Genomic DNA, 20,282 nt, shown 5'->3' with positions numbered 1-20,282 from the left:
GGACGTCGGGGGTGAGAATGCAAATGAGATTTGAGCAAATCAAATTACAAGAAAATAGCAACAACGGCGAATGATGTCCATGATTCCGGTTGTAGCCATGACTTCAGTTGCACCTGCTGCCAGAAGGACTAGGGCGAATGATGTCGGAATCAAGAATACTCGTATTTGATGAAGCCTGCAAGAATTTATCATGAACAAGCCATTTTGGTCATCTAGAAGCTTTTCTGGAACCTTGCAAATGTATCGTACCTTGTTTCCCTTCATCACGATGCAGTGATAAGACACACAATCGACCATTTAACCATACATGTAACAGTCCAATTGCAACCCCCGAATAGTCACGAAAGGCTTGTTAGAAACATAGAGCTCTTTTGTTTGTGAAGGTAGATCAAATAGCTCTTCCAGGGCTCTGAGTAGTGCCCTTCGAAGATCCGCATTTTCAACCTCTGCCACCTCAAATAGTAAGCCACATTAGAATGAAATCTTCAGCTCGTTCAGTCTTCCTCTGCTTCTCCATTTTTCTTTTCTCAGAGGGAGTCTTTAATGTGTTGTCCTCATCTTCAGCCGATGAGTCTTTAATAAAATCAAATAGTAACTAATCCTTCTTCCCCGGTCGGCCCATCATAAATTGAAAAACTTGTGTATCCTTTTTGGTTGTGGCTCGGCCTCGGTCTCTTCATAAACATTATGTCTTCGCCTTATAAGGGGACCTTCAGCTATTGATCCATCTGCGGCAGAATCTTCATTGATATCATCCAAATCTTTCTGATAAACTATTCGAAGCCCACATTTCTTCACCTTAACACTTATGTGACTATCATCGGATGTGATAGAAAACTTGAGTTCATCGAATTCCTGATTTGAGCAATCCAATGTTGATGAATTCTCAGTTTCACTTTCACCACATTTATCCTCTAAGGAAAATGTATATAATCTGTCATGGAACAAAAAACAACAATAAAGGTGGTCCTTTATTATGGGCTGGTTATATTCTTTAGAAAAAATCCAACCGTCCCCTGAGACACGTCGAGGATTTCTATCCCGAAAACCAGATCCATCAGAATCAGCTTGTCCAGAATTTCTATGATGGATAATAGCATCACATGTGAGTTCCTCATTCCTTGAAGCATCATCGTTGACAAAAATGCAGCAGAAAGCAACTCCGATCCATTGACTATCATTCTGAATATTTTTAGGCAGTGGTATCTTGATTGAAGAGTCAACTGTTTGATGCCTGAACCATTTTGGTATTTCACCTCCAGGTATAACACCATCAAAACTTTTTTTTAAATATGCAACTTGCTGCAAAATAAAACTTATGTTGCTTGGTAACTAAGAATATAATTATTTAAAAACGAGATTCAGTAAATACGAAAGAATGATAAATCGACCTTAAGACGGTATTTCAGTATTGTTAATGCATTGCTATTCTCAACCAATCTGTAGCAGTGAAGGCCAGAACTCCGTGTCCAATCCACTGCATTGAAAACCTTTGATGGAGCTGCAAATAGTTCTCGAGAAGCACCAAGACTAGGAAACGATTTAAGCTCCCTGCAATTTGACAATCCAAGATATTGAAGACTGGGAAATCTAACACCAGACACAGGTACTCTGATGAAATTGTTACCACCAAGCTCAAGCTTTTCCAAATAGTGTAAACAATAAATATCACTTGGAATATCTCCTTCACGAAGATTGCAGCTCCTAAGTTTCAGCTCTCTTAATGAAATCAAACCTGACAATGAATGTAACATAAGAGGCACAGACTCGATCCGTCCTCTTTGGAATACCTGGAAAAGAGAAGCTAGATTTGGTGCTAACTTAGATGATGGTGTCTTGAGCCTATTCAAAGACAAAACTCTAAGATTTTGAAGTTGAAAAATGAAGGATGGCGGTTTTGCTATGGCAGTTCCACTTAAGTCAAGCTCTTCCAACAACTCTACTTGCTGCAAATTCTCCGGCAAATTTTCAACTTCATAGCAACCTGAAAGATCAAGAGTTTTTAGACATTTACACCCACCTATGCTGCTTGGGAGACTAATAAGGTTTCTACAATCTTTTAGGATTAATGTTTCAAGAGATTCTATTCCAATTTTGGTTGGAAGATTCCTAAGACTTGTGCAGCTTCTTAAATTCAGAAGTTTAAGCCTCGAAAGAACTCCGACTGATGGATGAACATCTACTATTCTTGTACAACCTTCCAATATCAAAATTTCCAGATTTGGGGCTGTTGTAAAGTCCGGTGTCTCGATCAGGTTTTCGGACCCTTTGAGGTTGAGCACTTTCAACTTATACAGGGGATGCTGAAAATAATAATAAATTAGAGAAGATTTAGTTAATATTCCTAAAATAAGTTAAAAAACAATGATCATATGAATTAGAGAAGTGCAACCAGGTTGTCTGGTTGGAAGCTTGGAGGTAAGAATCTTAAAGGATATCCCATCCAATCTAACAGCTGTAACGCATTAGGAAGATATTTGAGTTCATCACAATTTGAGAGGCAAAGGACTTTGAGCAATCTCAATTTTTTCATCTTCGAGACAGCATTAACATTCAAATTGAGCATCTTGTTGGATATCCTGATAACCAAGGGTAAAACAACGAAAATTCAGTTCAAATTTGAAAATATCCCAAAGCATTCCATACCTAAAAGCAAGGCTGCTCCAACACTTAATTTATCTATGCTCTGTCGTATCCCACACATCCGAATAGAAACATAGAGATGATTCTTCAAGGATTTTCAAAATAAAAGTACGGTGATATAATAAAACTTTAAGGGCCACTTTTGACCAAATATGAAATTTACACATGGGTGCATGTTTATGTATGTTTTCCTACCTTTTATTGTCAATGATCATGCCTTCAATCATTTCCGTAGCCTAAAAACATTCAAAAGTAAGACATAAGAAACACAAAATAAAATGAGGTAATTTCTGTGATAAAACTTGTGAAAAATTACATTGTGTGTATCATTTCTGTCTTTAACATTAATATAATATGCAATTTCTCTGGAATGACTTACAGTGTTCTTCGTTAGCACATGATATACATCCTTTTCGTCCCACAATCTACAACGTTTTCCAGGCTCCTCAATAGATTTTTCCCGAACAATTCTTCTTCCCATTTCTTGTAGTAAGTTATGCATCCATAATATGTTGTTTTCGTCAACTGTTAGAAGAGACTTCTTAATGAGAACATCGATTCCCCATTGAAGAAGCATGCTATATCTAGAAATATGTTCTTCTCCGTTTCTTCCAATCCATCAAAGCTAATTCGAAGTCTGTCAATAATCTCTTTGTTAGAATCCTTTTCAAGTCTTTGGATTACACTTCTCCATTGAGCTACATCTCTACCGCATAAAAAACAACCCAAGACTTCAAGAGCTAAGGGGAGACCACTGGCATATTTTGCAACATGTTCAGAAAGCTCAATGAAAACATCATTTGGTGCTGTCTCACTATCAAAAGCTTTCAAACTGAAAAGTTGAAGTGCCTCGCTGTCATTCAATGTTGAAGGCTTATACACATCATCAACTCGGTAAGATTGGAGCAAGTGTTCATCTCTTGTTGTTATAATGATTCTACTCCCTAAACCGAACCAATCATGCCTTCCAATCAAGCATTTCAAGTGCTGTAAATTATCCACATCATCAACCACAACAAGGACCTTTTTGTTAGATAATCTGCGGCTAATTATGGCATTCCCTTCATGAACATTGAAAATTTCGAAGACTTCACCAGTCAAGATCTGGAAAAGAAGTTGTTTCTGTAGAGAAACGAGTCCAAATTTGTCTGAAACTTCTCGAACGTCAGCAATGAAGCATTTACCTTCAAAATGAGATGACATTTGGTCGTATACAACTCTTGCGAGAGTTGTTTTACCGATGCCACCCATTCCGTAAATTCCTATGATGCGGATGTCATCTTCCCCAATCTTTATTTTGGAATGCAACTCCTCCAAGCGTGAACTAATTCCAACCAACTCATCATGAACAATTGGATATGTCTGACATAATTTTGCTGATATTTTTCTAACAATATCTCCAATAAACTCTGATTCATGCCTACAAAGAAATAAAATTCAGTTCATTTTTATAATTATTAAAGTAATTAAACAAGAAAACAGGAAAGAAAAGAATGGTTTACCTGTCATTTAAATGCCATCCTTTGATGTTAGCCACTTGAGTCAAAGCAGTTCGCCACCTTAGAATCTTTTCTTTATCTTCCTTGTATCTCTCTGCATGTTTGGCAAATGCTTCTTCAACTTTTTCTTTCTGTTTTCTTAAATCAGATGGATTCACGTCGCAGAAAATTGGAAACACTTTATGTCCTTTCTCGTTTTTTTGTTTAACAATCTCAGCAAGCTCCTCCAAGCACCAACTTGAAAAGGCATAGGTTCCTGAAAATACAATTACCGAGCACCACGATTGTTGAATGGCTCGGAAAAGTTGTGGTGCGATCTCTTCACCGGCATCCATCTTTGAATCATCCCTGAAACTGATAATTCCATTTCGATTTAGAGCATCATAGAGATGATCTGTGAAGTTTTTGCGGGTATCTTCACCTCTAAAACTCAAGAAAACGTCGTATTTCTTTCTAGAAATACATGATAAAGTTGAAGGTAACAATGACATGATGAATTATGAGAAGGAAAATTTTGGGGTTATGGATTTGAGATTGATTTGTATTTGAGAAGGCTTTGTTCATCAACAAGAAATAATAGTTCTCAAACTCTGATATTATCCTATTCTATCTCCCGTCAATCTGTCCAAGTTTTCTTTCGAAGCCATGTGTCTACTGGCTATGATTTGCTTTTTCCACGCTTTAGTTCAATGAGTATACTCGGGGCTAGCTTCTATGATTGATATTTTTTTTCCATAACCGTGTCATGTCATACTTGTTCTACTTCCCACCACTTTCTACGTTTCACATCAATCAATCTATAAATATTAAGAGATCATTAATTTCTTGTATAAGAAAAATGATAGAGGGAGACTTGTCAATTAAACATTAATTATGAAGTCCCACATTTCTTTATGGAGAAGAAGGTAAACTTTGATTTCCAAAGTCATCTGAGTAATTGCAGCCAGAGGAATTGATAATAACTTTACAAGCCTAAGGAAGTAACTTCTTCAAGCCATGATCAACTAGTACTCACTGCCATCGTCTTCTACTTTGCTCCGGTCAAAGAAAATGTCACCACCATCAGCATCCTCCTCCTAGGGCAACAAGAACTTATGATTGCATTGCGGCCATTGAATACACATTTGAGAAAATTAGAAATGATTCTAATGATTTGATTTTAACTGAATTCATATTTTTCTTTGAACTATGATTGATTATATTTGGCCAAAAATATTGGATCAGAAAAAATATCATTGAAACATCATGTTCGTGAGAGAAATTAGTCCTAACTTGAAACACAATACAGTATATAGTTTGTCCTCAGGAAGTGGAGAGCTTGAAATAAAAGCGAAGCTAGCTAGTATCGGCATTACCATTTCCAAGAATGGATATGAAATCATATTATCCAATGACGGGGATGAGGATGAGGACTAGAACGAATGCACAAAGGCATCAAATCCCTCTGCGCCCCCATGAAATGCAGCTGGTGGTGTCAAATTTTCTGGTAAGTCAACCTCTCCATCAAGATACCTTACTAACTTCCTCATGCTTGGCCATGCCGCAGGCACGTCATTTGAACAAATTAGGCCTAACTTAAGCACCGTCATCATCTCACCTTCATCATATTGGCCATTGAGCCTAGTGTCTACCACATCAAGGACCCTCCCTTGCCTAAACTTTTCCCATACCCAATCAACCAACACTATTTCCCCGGGCAATGCTTTGAGATCAATAGGCCTGCGCCCACAAGCAACCTCGAGCAAGAGTGCACCAAGAGCATAGACATCGGAGCTTGTTGTGGCCTTTCCTGTCTTGGGCAGATCCGGTGCTATATATCCCATTGTGCCTACAATTAGACTTGTCCCTGGATTTGAACCATGTTCATACAATTTTGCAAGGCTGAAATCTCCTAACAGTGCATTCAGCTCATCATCTAATAATACATTACTGGCCTTAACATCCCTATGAATCGCAATTTGTTCATATCCTTCGTGTAAATAGAGAAGACCAGAAGCCACACCCTTTATGATCCTAAATCTTTGGTCCCAATTCAGGATAGTTATAGGGCATCAAACAAAAACTTACCTAAACTGCCACTAGCCATGAAATCGTAAACAAGAAGAAGGTCGCCTCTTCTCCTGCACCATCCCAATAGCTGAACCAAATTCCGATGTCGAAGCCTTCCGATATTAGAAATTTCTGCAACAAATTCACGTAAGCCTTGCTTTGATTCATGGGAAACTCGCTTGACAGCAACTTGAGTGTTTGAATTTCCAAGCGTTCCTTTGTAAACTCGACCGAAACCACCTCGTCCGAGTAAAGTTTTGTCACTGAAACTGTTGGTTGCTTGCTTGAGTTCTCGGTAGGAGTATCTTTGTGGCCAATCTCCAACTACCAATCTTCAACTACTTCTGTGTTCTTGATTTTGATAATGACATAAACTGCAATGGAAAGAGCAATTATGACAACAGCAGATGAAACCGAGACACCAACTGTTAATGTTGTATGTTTTTTTGGTGGTCCAGGGAATGAAGCTCCACCCTAAAATATAATGAGAGCTGGCAAGAACATGGCCTGTAGAAGCTGAGAAACCAACATACTTAAACTCGTGAAGAAACGGTGAGAGATCTACATGAAAAGACAAGGGGAGATGGTCTTTTTGAAGTGCAATCGTTACATTCATGACGTTCTCAACTGAATCGTAATCAATCCAAGCTTGGATTGGTTTCCCACTCTTGAGAGTAAGATTTTGCTTTGTGGAACCACCTTGGGTGTAGTAACTGGCAGAGACTGAAGCATTTGAGTGCAAGCTGTTTATGTCAATACCGATCTGGCTGTCGTCCATGTCTCGAAACTCAAAATCTTGAACCGTGTCGAACTCAACTGCAACAAGATGGTTCGAGAAGTTACCCATATCGGTCGTGTTGAAGATTCCTAGATACTGATCTGAAGGTGCTCTGCGATCTACAGAAGTGGTGATTGTGAAAGCAAGGCCGTGACCACCAAAGCGTCGAAACTCGGGAACTATGGCCAAAACAAACGAGGTTGAAAATGAAAAGGATGAGCCATTAGTAGAGTTCTTGAATCGAAATGGAGAGCTATAAAAAGCTTTACCCACTAAACGAGGGGTGTAATTAGTTAGGCGTAAAATGCCATTTTGTTCAATCTGTGACACCCCTGTTAATGTTAAGTTGTGAGGGTCATTTAATGTTTGAATCTGGGTCATCAGACAAAAACTTATCTAAACTGCCATTAGCCATGAAATTGTAAACAAGAAGAAGGTCGCCTCTTCTCCTGCACCATCCCAATAGCTGAACCAAATTCCGATGTTGAAGCCTTCTGATACTAGAAATTTCTGCAACAAATTCACGTAAACCTTGCCTTGATTCATGGGAAACTTGCTTGACAGCAACTTGAGTGTTTGAATTTCCAAGTGTTCCTTTGTAAACACGACCGAATCCGCCTCGTCAATCTCCAGCTCCAATCTTCAACTACTTCTGTGTTCTTGATTTACCCACTAAACGAGGGGTGTAATTAGTTAAGCGTAACATGCCATTTTGTTCAATCTGTGACACCCCTGTTAATGTTAAGTTGTTGGGGTCATTTAAGTGTTTGAATCTGGGGAAGAAGAACTAGATGGGTTGAGAAGAAGAAGGTGACACTATGAGGAAGAAGAGAGTTGAGAGAAGTGAGAGGAAATAAGCCATGTTAATGATACCAAAGAGCGAGGACCGAGGAAGCAATATTGTACCTGAGAAGGCTTTGTACATCAACTAGAGGTAGAGTTAAAAATAAACAGTTGTCCAACTTTGACATTATCCTGTTCAACCTATATATTCAGAAAACATTAATTTCTTGCATAAGAAAATGATAGAGGAGACTTTTCAATGAAGTCTGGATTGTACGGAGGATACTCTCAGAAGGGTCACAATTATGGAGCCCCACCATTGACATTTATATCCATTTTACTTGAGGATAAATGTTGTGAAAATGAAACCAATGATCCATTGGCAACAGATTGTTCAAAACAGAAATGAGATGAACTTCAATGGTCAGTCATCTGTTGGCTGTTGCACATGGCAGATGTGTTTACTTGGACTTTGTCAAAGTAAAAGTTGGATTCTAGCGGCGGAGACGCGACGGACACCGGTGGACTCGGAACGACACAAGGAACATGATGGTGCGGGAGGTATCGAAAACGGAGCAACGATCGATGATGAATTGACGATTTTCATAGCGGTGGTGTTAAAAAAAAGTCGAAACTTTGAATCGAAATTCACGATGTTAGACAACGTTTTGGTATGATCGGTTTACAGGATTTTGTTCACCGGTCGAAGACGAACACGATGGTGGTTTCGGATCGACGAACGGTGGACGGACAGCGACGGAATCAGCTTTGGAAGTAGGGGTACGGGGGAGGAAATGTGTGAGTATTTGTTCTGGTGTGAAACCAGAACCCAAATTGAAGCATATAAGGATATTGCTGCTGACACTAAAAGGGGAAATTCAGGGTTAGGTCACTGAATTTTCTTCAACTTCTAAAACAGCCTACAAGTTCTGAAACTTGTAATTTAATCTCCAAATTTCACCAAATTGCTTAAATATAATTTTTTTTCCGGGTTGTTACACTTTTTGCAACCTGTAGTCTATATAATCTGCTAAATGCTTCCTTACTTTCAGAAACAGGCCCTCCTTTGCTTGATTTTTGAGTTAAAGCCCTTATTTCTCTTCTAATTTTGTTGACTTGTACCTACTCCCGTTAATAATTTTTCATTACAATTCATATCCGTTATTGTTTTTCTTCCCTATTTCTGTTCAACTAATTTTTTTGTAGGTACTATATGAGAGTCAATTTATTTATTTATTTTCTTGGTGGATGTTTCATGTTTTCTTTGCAGGAGCTTACAGTCATATTATGCACACTCCTCCCTGTCATCTGCGTGAATAATGACAGCAAAGAGCATTCAAAATTTTCTGTGGGACTGAAGGTAAGATTACATGCTGGCTATTTTTTGCTAATAGTGTTTGTACTTGAGCACGTCAAGTTCTTTTCATCTACTTGATATTTGGTTCCATTTCCTTTTCGACATCATTATTGTTATACTGCATTGCAGACATACAATGAAGTACAGCGTTGCTTTTTGACGGTTGGCTCTGTATACCCCGAGGATTTATTTTATTTTTTCTGAGTGTATGTATACACATTTCTTATTGATACCACATCAATGGTTAAACCGTTTGTGCATCATTGTTAGATAAGTACACAGATCCAGTTTTGTTTTCTGAATAGTGGTGATAAATAGGTAATGTTTTGACTTACCTTTTCTTTTATTTGTTTATTTTTTGCTAACAGAAATGTAGATTAAAGGAAGAACCTCTAACTTTTGGCGCCCTCTGTGTTTTGAAGCATCTTTGCCCGGGTTTATTTATTTCTTTTTGTCTCGTAATTTTGTTTATTCATTATCTTGCATGACTTCCTTGCATTTCATTTAAGGTCATCTGAAGCTTGGCACAATAAGAGGGCTTTGCTAGTGGATACTGTAAAATTCTTGCTAGATGAGCAAAATTTAGGCATCCGAAAGGATCTCTCTGAGGTATGTTGGTATGTAGTTTTATAGAATGCAATTCATAGTGCTATTAATCAAATATATGTTCTTATATCTTATCAGTTTTTCATCCTTCTGCTTTTATGATAGTTGATTGTGGTGAAGGCTTCACATTAATTTGTTGAACCAGCTAGAGTGCTTAGATGTCTTTCAAACCTTCAAATTTGAATCCTGCTTGCCGGATTTTTTCTTTAACAAATTCTCAGGATCATGTAAAGTATAATCTTGTATGTCATGTTAGATGTACCATCAGTTATTGTTTTCTTAGGTGAACACAAGGTCAACTTCTCGAATGGAATTAAGAGCAATATGTGAAAAAGGTCTTCTGCTTGTAACTATCACAATTCCCGAAATGGAGGTATACTGATTTCTCCTTTCTTCAACCATTAAATCTCTAATGAAGGGTCTTTCCTAGAGAAAGTTAACAGAAAAAAAGTTCCGTTTAGTTGATATCTAGTTTTTATGCAGCACATTCTTTGGCCATTTCTGTTGACAATGATCATTCCTCAGGCTTATACTGGTGCAGTTGCCACTGTAAGATACATCTTAAATGATTTAAGTCTTTTATGTTGTTTTTTTTTTTGGATAATTTTGATTTTATTACCCAAACAAAGTTAAGATACAACCAATCAATCAATCAACATCAAAACAAACAGCCTATACAAAATGATCGGCTAGCCTATACCCCAAGCATTACAAAGCTTTAAGTTAATACAATCAAGTCTATTAATATTATTTCCCTAAGACGGATTCCAACGACGTCTTTAACCTCCTTTAGCAAGCAATCAATCGTTCTACTACGGCCTTGGAAGATTCTATGATTTCGCTCTTGCCACAAAATATAAATAACTGCAGTCCAGGAAATTTTCAGGATGGTAGTAAGCAAAGACCTTCCTTTCCATAAGGAACAAACCTTTGTTACCATTTCATTCCATGGTAAGAAAGAGGACTGCATCCCATTAAGTTTCAGAATTAAATTCCAGAGATCCACTGCCAGTGTACATTGTGAAAAAAGATGGTCTCTTGACTCGTAAGAATTGCTGCAGTTAACGCAAGTATTGTCGTTGCTAATTCCCATTCTAAGAAGTCGGTCTTTTGTAGGCAATTTGTTGAGTAAAGCCATCCAAGCAATCAAGCTAAACTTTGGAATATGCAGTGGAAACCAAATGAGTTTGTGCCATATAACAATCTGCCCTTTACAACGAATCACGTCCCAAATTTCCTTGACTTGCGCAGAACCTGCAGAAATTAATGGACGAGCTTCAGCCCTTGTTTTTAAGATCCGTTTGATGCTCCAACTTAAGTTAGCTGCTGCTTGATAGTTCCAAAAATCCCGATCCTTAAAGACATAAGCGTTGAGCCAAGCGACCCACAGAGAACCGTTTCCTGCTAATATTTTCCGGATTAGAAGAATGAGACAAGCTCTGTTCCAAGTTTTAATGTTCTTCAATCCAAGGCCACCTTCTGATTTGGAAGTACAGATGTTATCCCAACTCACACGAGCACCAGCTGCAGATTTATCTGCACCTTTCCAGAAGTACCTAGAGCAGATTTGATCAACTTTTTTAAGAATAGAAGATGGTAGAACAAGTTGTCTGCACCAATAATTGCTAACATTGAATAAGACTGATCTAATGAGCTCTAATCGGCCTGCATAACTGAGATTTCTGCTAGACCATTGATGAAGTTTTAGCTTGATCATATCAATTAAAGCTTGGCAATCCTTTTCAGTAAGTTTGCGAGAGACAAGCGGAATACCAAGATAACGAACAGGAAGACTTCCGATCTGAAACCCCGTAATAATCTTTAAATTATCAATGGTTCTTGTAGAAATCCCCGTAGCAAAAATCTCACATTTGGCCGGATTCAATTTAAGCCCAGAGACTTCATAGAATCGGTCAAGAATAGTAAGCACACCAACAACAGAATCTACATTACCTTTACAAAAGATCAGCAAATCGTCAGCAAACGAGAGGTGAGTAAGACCAATTTTCTTGCATTTAGGATGATAACCAAATATTCCTCTTTCGACAGCAAAATTGAGCATTCGGGATAAAATGTTCATTGCAAGAACAAAAAGATACGGGGAAAGAGGGTCTCCCTGCCTTAGGCCTCTAGCACCTTTAAAATAGCCTATTAAAGTTCCATTAAAAGAAATGGAAAACCTTGGTTGTGTGAAACATGCTTCAATCCATTCAATAAAAACAGGAGGGAGATTGAGAGCTTTAAGAATTTGGATGATAAATCCCCAGTGAATGGAGTCGAAAACTTTATGAAGATCAATCTTCAGAGCGCATCTCGGGGAAATGGAATTTCTTCCATAACCTTTAACCATCTCCTGAGCAAGGAGGGTATTATCTATAATGCTCCTGCCTCTGATGAAAGCCGTTTGATTCAGAGTAATAATCTCGGGGAGAAAATCTGTCAATCTTCTAACAATGATTTTAGTAATGATTTTGTAGATTACAGAACAACAAGAGATTGACCGATAGTCTTTAATTGCACTCGGATTTGGAATTTTTGGAACAAGAGCAATAATAGTAGAGTTAAAAGCAGGATGAATTGTAGTCTTGAGAAAGAAAAATTTGACTGCAGCAACAACATCCTCACCCACTATATTCCAAGAGTTCTTGAAGAAAAAAGGAGTGTAGCCATCAGGTCCGGGAGCTTTATCATTGCCTTGGCAGAATACAGCTTTCTGAATCTCTTCTCTGGTAATTTCCTTAACAAGGCTAGATGAAGCACCATATGGCATTGAGTAATTGAGAAGATCTTTAAGGAGATTAGGATCAATGTCTTTGACCCTGTTATCAGTTGTACCAATCAGATTCGAATAAAAAGAGATAACTTCTTTCGACATTGCTTCAAAGGTCTCCAATCTATTGCCTTGATCATCAACAAGAACACGAATAGTTTCCCTCTTGTTTTTAAATGCAATCGTCGAATAGAAGAATTTGGAGTTTTTATCTCCATCTTTAATCCACTGCACTTTTGTCTTTTGCTTTACTGCCACTCTATGTTTTCCTGTTTCCTCTAGGCTTTATCTTATTGTTTTGTGCGTGGCACACCTTTTATGTTAATGTTCAGAATTCAATAAATTTTATGAGTGGTCATTTATTCTGCTACCCAGGTATGCATATGCATTGCAGAATTATGCAGACATAGATCTTATAACAATAATATAGTTGATGACTGTAAATCTCGCAGCGATATTCCAAATCCTGAGGTAATAGGTGTTAATTGTTAGTAAAATAGACTGCTGCAAAACGAGGCGTTAGCACTGACTGAAAAATATTAAATAAAATAATCAATCAGAATGATAACCGTGTCGTGGTAATCCACTGCCTTAGAAGCAAATTCGCCCCAATGTGTGTAATCGCTACAATGGACGAACAACCCCCTGAGGTTAACACGGCTCTCCAAGAATTCGTACACCCGAAAACTGGAGTGAACTTGGTGGTATTGCTCTTCTCTCAACTCAAACAACACTCAAAAGATAGGAGTGTTTCAAAGCAAATGTTTGCTTGGGATATCTCAAAGTGAATGAAATTGCCCTCTATTTATAGGCTAAATAGTGAGGGCAAAATAGTCACTTCCAAATCACAATTTAATTCTATTAAACATAGAATTAAAAACCTTTAAAAACTGTTACAAATTGAGCATTACCAACATTCCCCCACTAATGCGAAAGAATTCTTTCGTAAAGATGAGAGCAATGAAGTAAAAACATGAGAAGAGCAATAGCGAGATTTGTTGTTTAAGCACTAGTGAACGTATCTGGAACTAGTACATAGTGATGATGAGCAATCCTTCTCTTAGATAAGTGAAACTAGTCTGGAACTTTCTAATATTGGGGTAAACTCATAACACACAACTAACCCCTTCATCCACCAAAGTTCTCGATGTGTCTACAAAGAATATATACAAAAACGTATATATGTTTAGCCCTCTTTCCTCAGGATTCTAATAAGTGTACTAGAAAAATGGCCCAACATTTTTCATAGAAGGTGGCTAATCCTTCTCACTTACGTAGGTTATTTCATCAAGTTTATATCAACATAAACCACTCAAACTGAGCTATGAAATAATTAAGAGCTTTTATAATAGCTCAACCTCACAAAGAGTATGGTGACTTTCTTCAAGTTCATTATTAATGAACCACCCAAACTCTGGATAAGAAGTCATTAAGAATAAATATTCAGCCTCATAATTCGGTGAATTCAATATGTCCTTCTCACTAGGAACTCCCATTCAATATGTCCTTCTCACTAGGAACCTCTTGGGTTTGAATTCATTAAGAGTTTAATAAAACTCATCCTCTCAAGCGGTAAGTTCATCTAGTCCTTCGCGATTAGAACTACCCACTCAACTCTGGGTTATGAACTTATTAAGAATAGATATTCAACCAAAATCGGTAAATTCATCAAGTCTTTCTCACTAAGACCACCCAAAGCCTGGGCTATGAATTTATTAAGAGCAATTAAGCTCATCCTGGGCATGCACATTATTCATCATAGGGATAGGCAGTAGGAATGTGCACTATGAGTCTTTCCATGGTTTCGTTTGACCACATGGAACTTAGATAACTAAGTTGGGTATCCACCATGAATTCCTCAACCAATGGGCTTTAGGCCCATCCCCCTCGACGAATCTAGGACCAAGGATCTGCTAGGTTCCTTTCCGACTTCACATACTCTAAAGAGAGCACTCCATTCTTTATTAATTGTCTAACTGATTCATTCCTTATGCGAACGTGTCTTTTCTTACCATTGTACACATATCATAGCTTGCGAATCACACAACAAAGAAATCGGAGGAGTCGGTCTTCCTCATAACAAAATATTTGCTAACAAGCTTCCGAGCCACTCGGCTTCTTGCTCAGCTAGGTCAAGAATTATAAACTCTGACTCCATGGTAGAATGAGCAATACAAGTCTGCTTCGATGATTTCCATGAGATTGTTGCTCCACCCAAAGTAAATACATACCCGTTCGTAGAGCTTACTTCATCATTATCAGAAACCCAGTTGGCATCACAATATCCTTCCAGTACCGCATGATAGCCAACAAACTTAAGTTTCCAATCCAAAGTACCCTTAAGATACTTCAGTAAGCATCTAAGAGCAATCCAATGTTCACCACTCGGATTATGAGTATATCTACTTAGTCAACTCACAACATAAGCAATATCAGGCCGAGTATAGTTCATTAAGAACATTAAGCTTCTGATTAATTTAGCATATTATGTTTGGGAAACGCTACTTCCTTTATTCTTAAAGAGATATATGCTAGTGTCACAAGAGTTCGAACAGGGACGACGTCAAAACTGTCAAATTTTTTTTAACACTTTCTCAAGATAGTGTGCTTGACATAAAGAAAATCCCTTTCCAGTAATTTTGACTCCTAAGATTACATCAACTTCTCCCAGATCCATCATCTCAAATTTAGTGGACAAGAAACCGTTTGTTTTGTTAATGGACTCAATGTTAGAACTGAAAATCAACATGTCATCAACATACAAAACTTATGATGACGCAATCAGTATCAAACATCATCGAATACACGCAAGCATCCGAACCATTCACAACAAAACCAAAACTAAGTATAGTTTTATGAAATTTCTTGTACCATTGTTCTCATATAGATCTCCTCATCTAGGTCTCCATTCAAAAATGCAGTCTTAACATCCATTTGATGTACTTGCAACTTATGAATGGAGGCTAGTGCAAATAATGCACGGATCGTTGAGATGTTCATAATGGGAGAGTAAGAATCAAAGTAGTTTAAAACAAACTTTTGAGTGAACCCTTTGACAACTAGCCTTGACTTGTACCACTGGATCAAATCATCTGGTCTCATTTTCTTCCGGAAGATTCATTTGCTACAGATTGGTTTAAATCCTCTAGGCAAGTCAACTAATTCCCAAGTATGATTAGACATTATCGATTCTAGTTCATCATTAATAGTGCTTTTCTAGAACTAGTATCGATAGATCTTATAGCCTTTTTAGGATCCTTATATAATATTTAAGCTATATGATCAGAAAGAGAGTCTAAATCATTTATCTCAGAAATAAAGGAAGTGATAAAATTTGGTCCAAATAGCCTTTTACTTCTTCTAGTCTCGAAATCAATTTCTTGAGAAGGCCTAGCAGGAATACTAGAAGAAGTTGATAGAATATTTTCTATTTGAGTTTATGCATTTAATCTACATTTTAAGACACCCCCACATTTCTAACATTTTAGGATATCCATAAGTGTCTTGTAAAACATGTAAACAAATACTCAATCATACTAGAGTAAAGTTTGTTATGAGTTTTAGCCATAAAACTATATTTTAATAAACTTAAGTTTTGTTTACACATAATTATATTCTCAAAGTTTTGAGAAGTTATAAATCATTAAGATTAAAATGCATAAACCATTATGAAATAAATAATCTCTTTTCTTTCCTTTACTTAGGAAAATCACTTAAAGAGATTTAATAGCTACAACACACTTTTAGTAGCAATAGATTATATCATATACTCATTCATGATATTCAACATATTATCCTTAAAGAGATCATCATATATTTTATTTACTATGACTAAATTTGGTATTCCGCTCAACCAAATTAATCTCTACTCTTTTAACTTCTGCACTAAGTTTGTAAGAGTTTTTATCTTGTCATAGTATTGGAATAGTGAGCATAGTAATGAACAATGCACCAGGTAGGTTTCTATGAAAGAGAGGTGGTGCACTAGGCACGCTTAAGTACCAAGTCTTCATAGAACCAATCCTAGACATGCACTTTCATACTCATCACACTTCTTTCCAATAAATCATTTGTGAATTTTCTCACAATAGTATCTTATTAAGCATATAAATTTTGGGCTCAAACTACTGCCTTAGCCTTAGTAGTACTACCTTAGTCTTTAATAGCGGTTTTATCTCATTTTATAGTATCCACTGAGTTTTAAAGACTATCTTAAAGGCTCATGCAATCTAATTCATGTATTTAAAAGGCATGAATTAACAGGCAACAAGTCTAAACAATCTGACCTCACAGGTAGAATCACAATTCCAAATAGACTTGTTCATTCTCACCATGCATGCAACTTCATTCTTTGCATCATCATCTTCATGATTCTCCAAAATTACAACCATCCTGTTATCTTTATAAATATTTCAAAAGAAATTATCAGTATGATAAAATTTATTTTCAACTTAATATTCAGAAACTGAATAATCTTACTCCCACATGAAAATAAATAGTTAATCTTTTCCACATATTAACCAATCATACATGCATTATCTCACAAAAATGTTAATCAACATTATAATCATGTCACTTCTTGATTATAGCATATAAGTTTCAAAATTGAACATTTACTAAACACCAACATTTATATAGCTATTAACAAACATATATATAACTATTTAATAAATTGTTCAACCTCCTATTGAAACTTAAAAACCATTTAAATATAATGATTATAATTAACATTCATGCTTAAGATTAAAAAAATCATGAAACTGCAACACTAAATGTGAAAACATGAGTTTCATGTAAATATTAATGCAAAGCTTTATTGCATTTAAATTGATTAACCTTAATGCACATTAAAGGTTTCTTTCACCATGCATATAACAAATGGGCATTTCAATAACAATTCAAAATTTATTATAATAATAATAAATTAACCAATTTCAACATTCTCGTGAACCAAGACCCAAACGAGAACGAGTGAAACCACCATCGGCTAATACTTCAATCTGTATATTACTTTGTAAATAAACACCATTAAAGCTATAATTTGCACAAATAATGGCCAATTAAAATTATTCAACGTTTCAATTCAAACTTATTTACAAAGTAATATAAATCCAATATTTAAAGCTATAATAAATGCATAGAATTGTTTCAACCCAAACGTATTAGTAAATAAAGATGTTACTCACCTTTAACTCATGTAACAACACCTTTTAACATGCTCCTTTTAATATAACAACATAATGAGTTACAAAAATCACATTAGTGAAACCGTTATAGCATATTAATAAATATATAAATTCTCATTATGCTAACGGTGGTTATAACTCATATCATTATAGCATCTAAAGCATCTTAGCATTGAAATCAACGTTTTCCCAAATACCTATTTTACTATATTCTAAACTATAGCAATAAAATATAGGTATATATTCAAAAACGGTTTAAACGTTTAAACAACCATGAATTCTAAAAATCATTTCTCCTTGATTATGATGTTACAAAAATTAATCAAACATCTTTAAAGGATTTTCATATAAATCCAATTTAAAGTCATTTATAACTTTAATCTCCCAAACCACATGATAAATATGTTATTGTGCATTTATAAATGCAGACAATAAAAACGTAAAAAACATTTATTCACATAAGTTACCATCATAAATTTTATAACTTATGTGCATTCATTCTTTAATGCATTGAATATACCACTAATATTCAATTATGGTACATGCGTAACATTGGCAATCTAATATATATATAAACATGATTTTACACCTTTAATAATAAACCAATCGTTTCAATGATTAAAGCATATCAATAATGTCATAATGATTATAACATATTCATGCTTACCAATAAATATCATTTGTTAAAAACAATATTTAATGACTTTAATTGCTAACGTGCATATGTTTTAAACATCATTATTATGCATTATTATAATAAAACGTATGCATTATTATAATAAAACGTATGCATTATGGAAATGTAACATACTTCCTAGCATATTTATGGGAAGAACCCTTCATCCCAAATACCTTCGAACATCTTTACGTTTACTGCCATGACTAATCCATACTCAACAAACACTTCATCCCACATGCCTTGATTGCCAGTTTCTCGTAAAAGATTAGACATGTAACATTTAACATGATAGATCAAACCTGAACTCGGATTAAAGATCCTTGTAACGATGATCAATCAAGACAAATATTCTTTTAACAGCAGTATAAGAATTTGCTTCTAAATTGTTAGTAAAATAGACTGCTGCAAAACGAGGCGTTAGCACTGACTGAAAAATATTAAATAAAATAATCAATCAGAATGATAACCGTGTCGTGGTAATCCACTGCCTTAGAAGCAAATTCGCCCCGATGTGTGTAATCGCTACAATGGACGAACAACCCCCTGAGGTTAACACGGCTCTCCAAGAATTCGTACACCCGAAAACTGGAGTGAACTTGGTGGTATTGCTCTTCTCTCAACTCAAACAACACTCAAAAGATAGGAGTGTTTCAAAGCAAATGTTTGCTTGGGATATCTCAAAGTGAATGAAATTGCCCTCTATTTATAGGCTAAATAGTGAGGGCAAAATAGTCACTTCCAAATCACAATTTAATTCTATTAAACATAGAATTAAAAACCTTTAAAAACTGTTACAAATTGAGCATTACCAACATTAATCATATATGATGTCTAATAAGTTTGCTTTGGTTTTGTATCTATGAAAGTAAATCTCTTTCATCCTACTTATAACTTCAGGAGCTGTTTGCACGCTTAGTGGTTCTTCTGCACAATCCTTTGGCAAGGGAGGAGCTGGCAACTCAGATTTTGAAAGTAAGCATATTTTATCACTTGAATTAAATTATATCACTTATTGACATTAACAAGTTAAAGCAACTGCAAATTGTGCTCATGTTCAATTTGGATTGGAAGAATTCTCTACTTAGAGTAGGACAATTTAACACTTAAAAAATTGTGAAGAAAACATTGAGTTTCTCGTGTTTCATGCGATCTTTAGTTTTATAACTTGATTGTCATATGCAAGCAGTTTCTCTGGTCAGATGTACGAGAAAAGGATAAAGGCATGTGAAGCCCAAATGCATGGATATTTACTTTTTCACCCTTTCATGGCTGAAATCAGTTTTTCAATTCATCTGATTACCATGGTTGTTATAACATGGTTGTTCCAGTTGGATCAGATTACCATTGTCAGACCAATTAGTTGTCATCTTCTCTTATCTTTTCAACTGTTCACAGGTCCTCAGTGACCCAGAAGATCTCAAGTTGAATCCTTCCTATCAAGAGACCTGGGATGACATGATAATCAACGTAAGGTCTCAACGCACCATCCTCAAGTGAACTGAAGTTAACATAGCCATAACAAAGAGACCTTCCCGTGGATGAATCTGTACAAACACGAACAGAGGATATTCCTTTGAACGAATTGAAAGCATCGAAGAGCGTCCCGTCAGTGATATCGGGATGCAAATCCCCGACGTACAACGAAACCATCGACGCCGTTAACGTCACCGCCGTTGGAACCGCCGTTGATCCTTCTCCCGGAACTATTACCTCAGCAAAGATTCACTGAATTCCAAACACGAAAGCCAATGGTTTCCAGAGGAAAATTCGAGACTTTTCTTGAAAGCGGCGTTACGATTTTCGAATTTGATTTCTTTTGCGTTACTTGGAGACTGTGACTAATGAAGAGAAAGTCCAGGGTGTTTTCTTGCATGGGACGTTCAATTGTAAGGAATAAATAATAACAGCCGGGTTACGTTACCTTACGCGCCT

General features: G+C 36.3%; 2 protein-coding genes, 1 long non-coding RNA gene and 1 pseudogene across 3 annotated transcripts; 1 reads left to right on the top strand and 3 right to left on the bottom strand.

Moving 5' to 3' along the window:
* Nucleotides 1-2,461: 2,461 nt before the first annotated feature.
* LOC120202860 lies at nt 2,462-3,059 on the bottom strand. The gene is made up of 3 exons (XR_005523760.1): nt 3,023-3,059; nt 2,839-2,879; nt 2,462-2,579 (listed from the first exon to the last, which is right to left on the bottom strand). It is a non-coding gene; the product is annotated as an uncharacterized LOC120202860 (long non-coding RNA).
* Nucleotides 3,060-3,171: 112 nt separating this feature from the next.
* LOC120202752 (disease resistance protein RUN1-like) lies at nt 3,172-4,633 on the bottom strand. Its single transcript, XM_039203133.1, has 2 exons — nt 4,146-4,633; nt 3,172-4,063 (listed from the first exon to the last, which is right to left on the bottom strand). The coding sequence occupies exons 1-2, from the start codon at nt 4,631-4,633 to the stop codon at nt 3,172-3,174; spliced, it is 1,380 nt and encodes a 459-aa protein (XP_039059064.1).
* An 879-nt stretch (nt 4,634-5,512) lies between these two features.
* LOC120202751 lies at nt 5,513-7,940 on the bottom strand (annotated as a pseudogene).
* A 2,008-nt stretch (nt 7,941-9,948) lies between these two features.
* On the top strand, nt 9,949-20,079 carry LOC120202750 (protein SHOOT GRAVITROPISM 6-like). Its single transcript, XM_039203131.1, has 6 exons — nt 9,949-10,088; nt 10,199-10,264; nt 12,861-12,956; nt 19,248-19,322; nt 19,746-19,822; nt 19,875-20,079. The coding sequence occupies exons 1-6, from the start codon at nt 10,023-10,025 to the stop codon at nt 20,077-20,079; spliced, it is 585 nt and encodes a 194-aa protein (XP_039059062.1). The 5' UTR covers nt 9,949-10,022.
* Nucleotides 20,080-20,282: the final 203 nt, after the last annotated feature.

This window comes from Hibiscus syriacus, unplaced genomic scaffold, assembly GCF_006381635.1.
Source record: "Hibiscus syriacus cultivar Baekdansim isolate YM2019G1 unplaced genomic scaffold, ASM638163v2 tig00009009_pilon, whole genome shotgun sequence".
Taxonomy (NCBI): domain Eukaryota; kingdom Viridiplantae; phylum Streptophyta; class Magnoliopsida; order Malvales; family Malvaceae; genus Hibiscus; species Hibiscus syriacus.
This window is presented reverse-complemented; position numbering and strand designations above follow the sequence as displayed.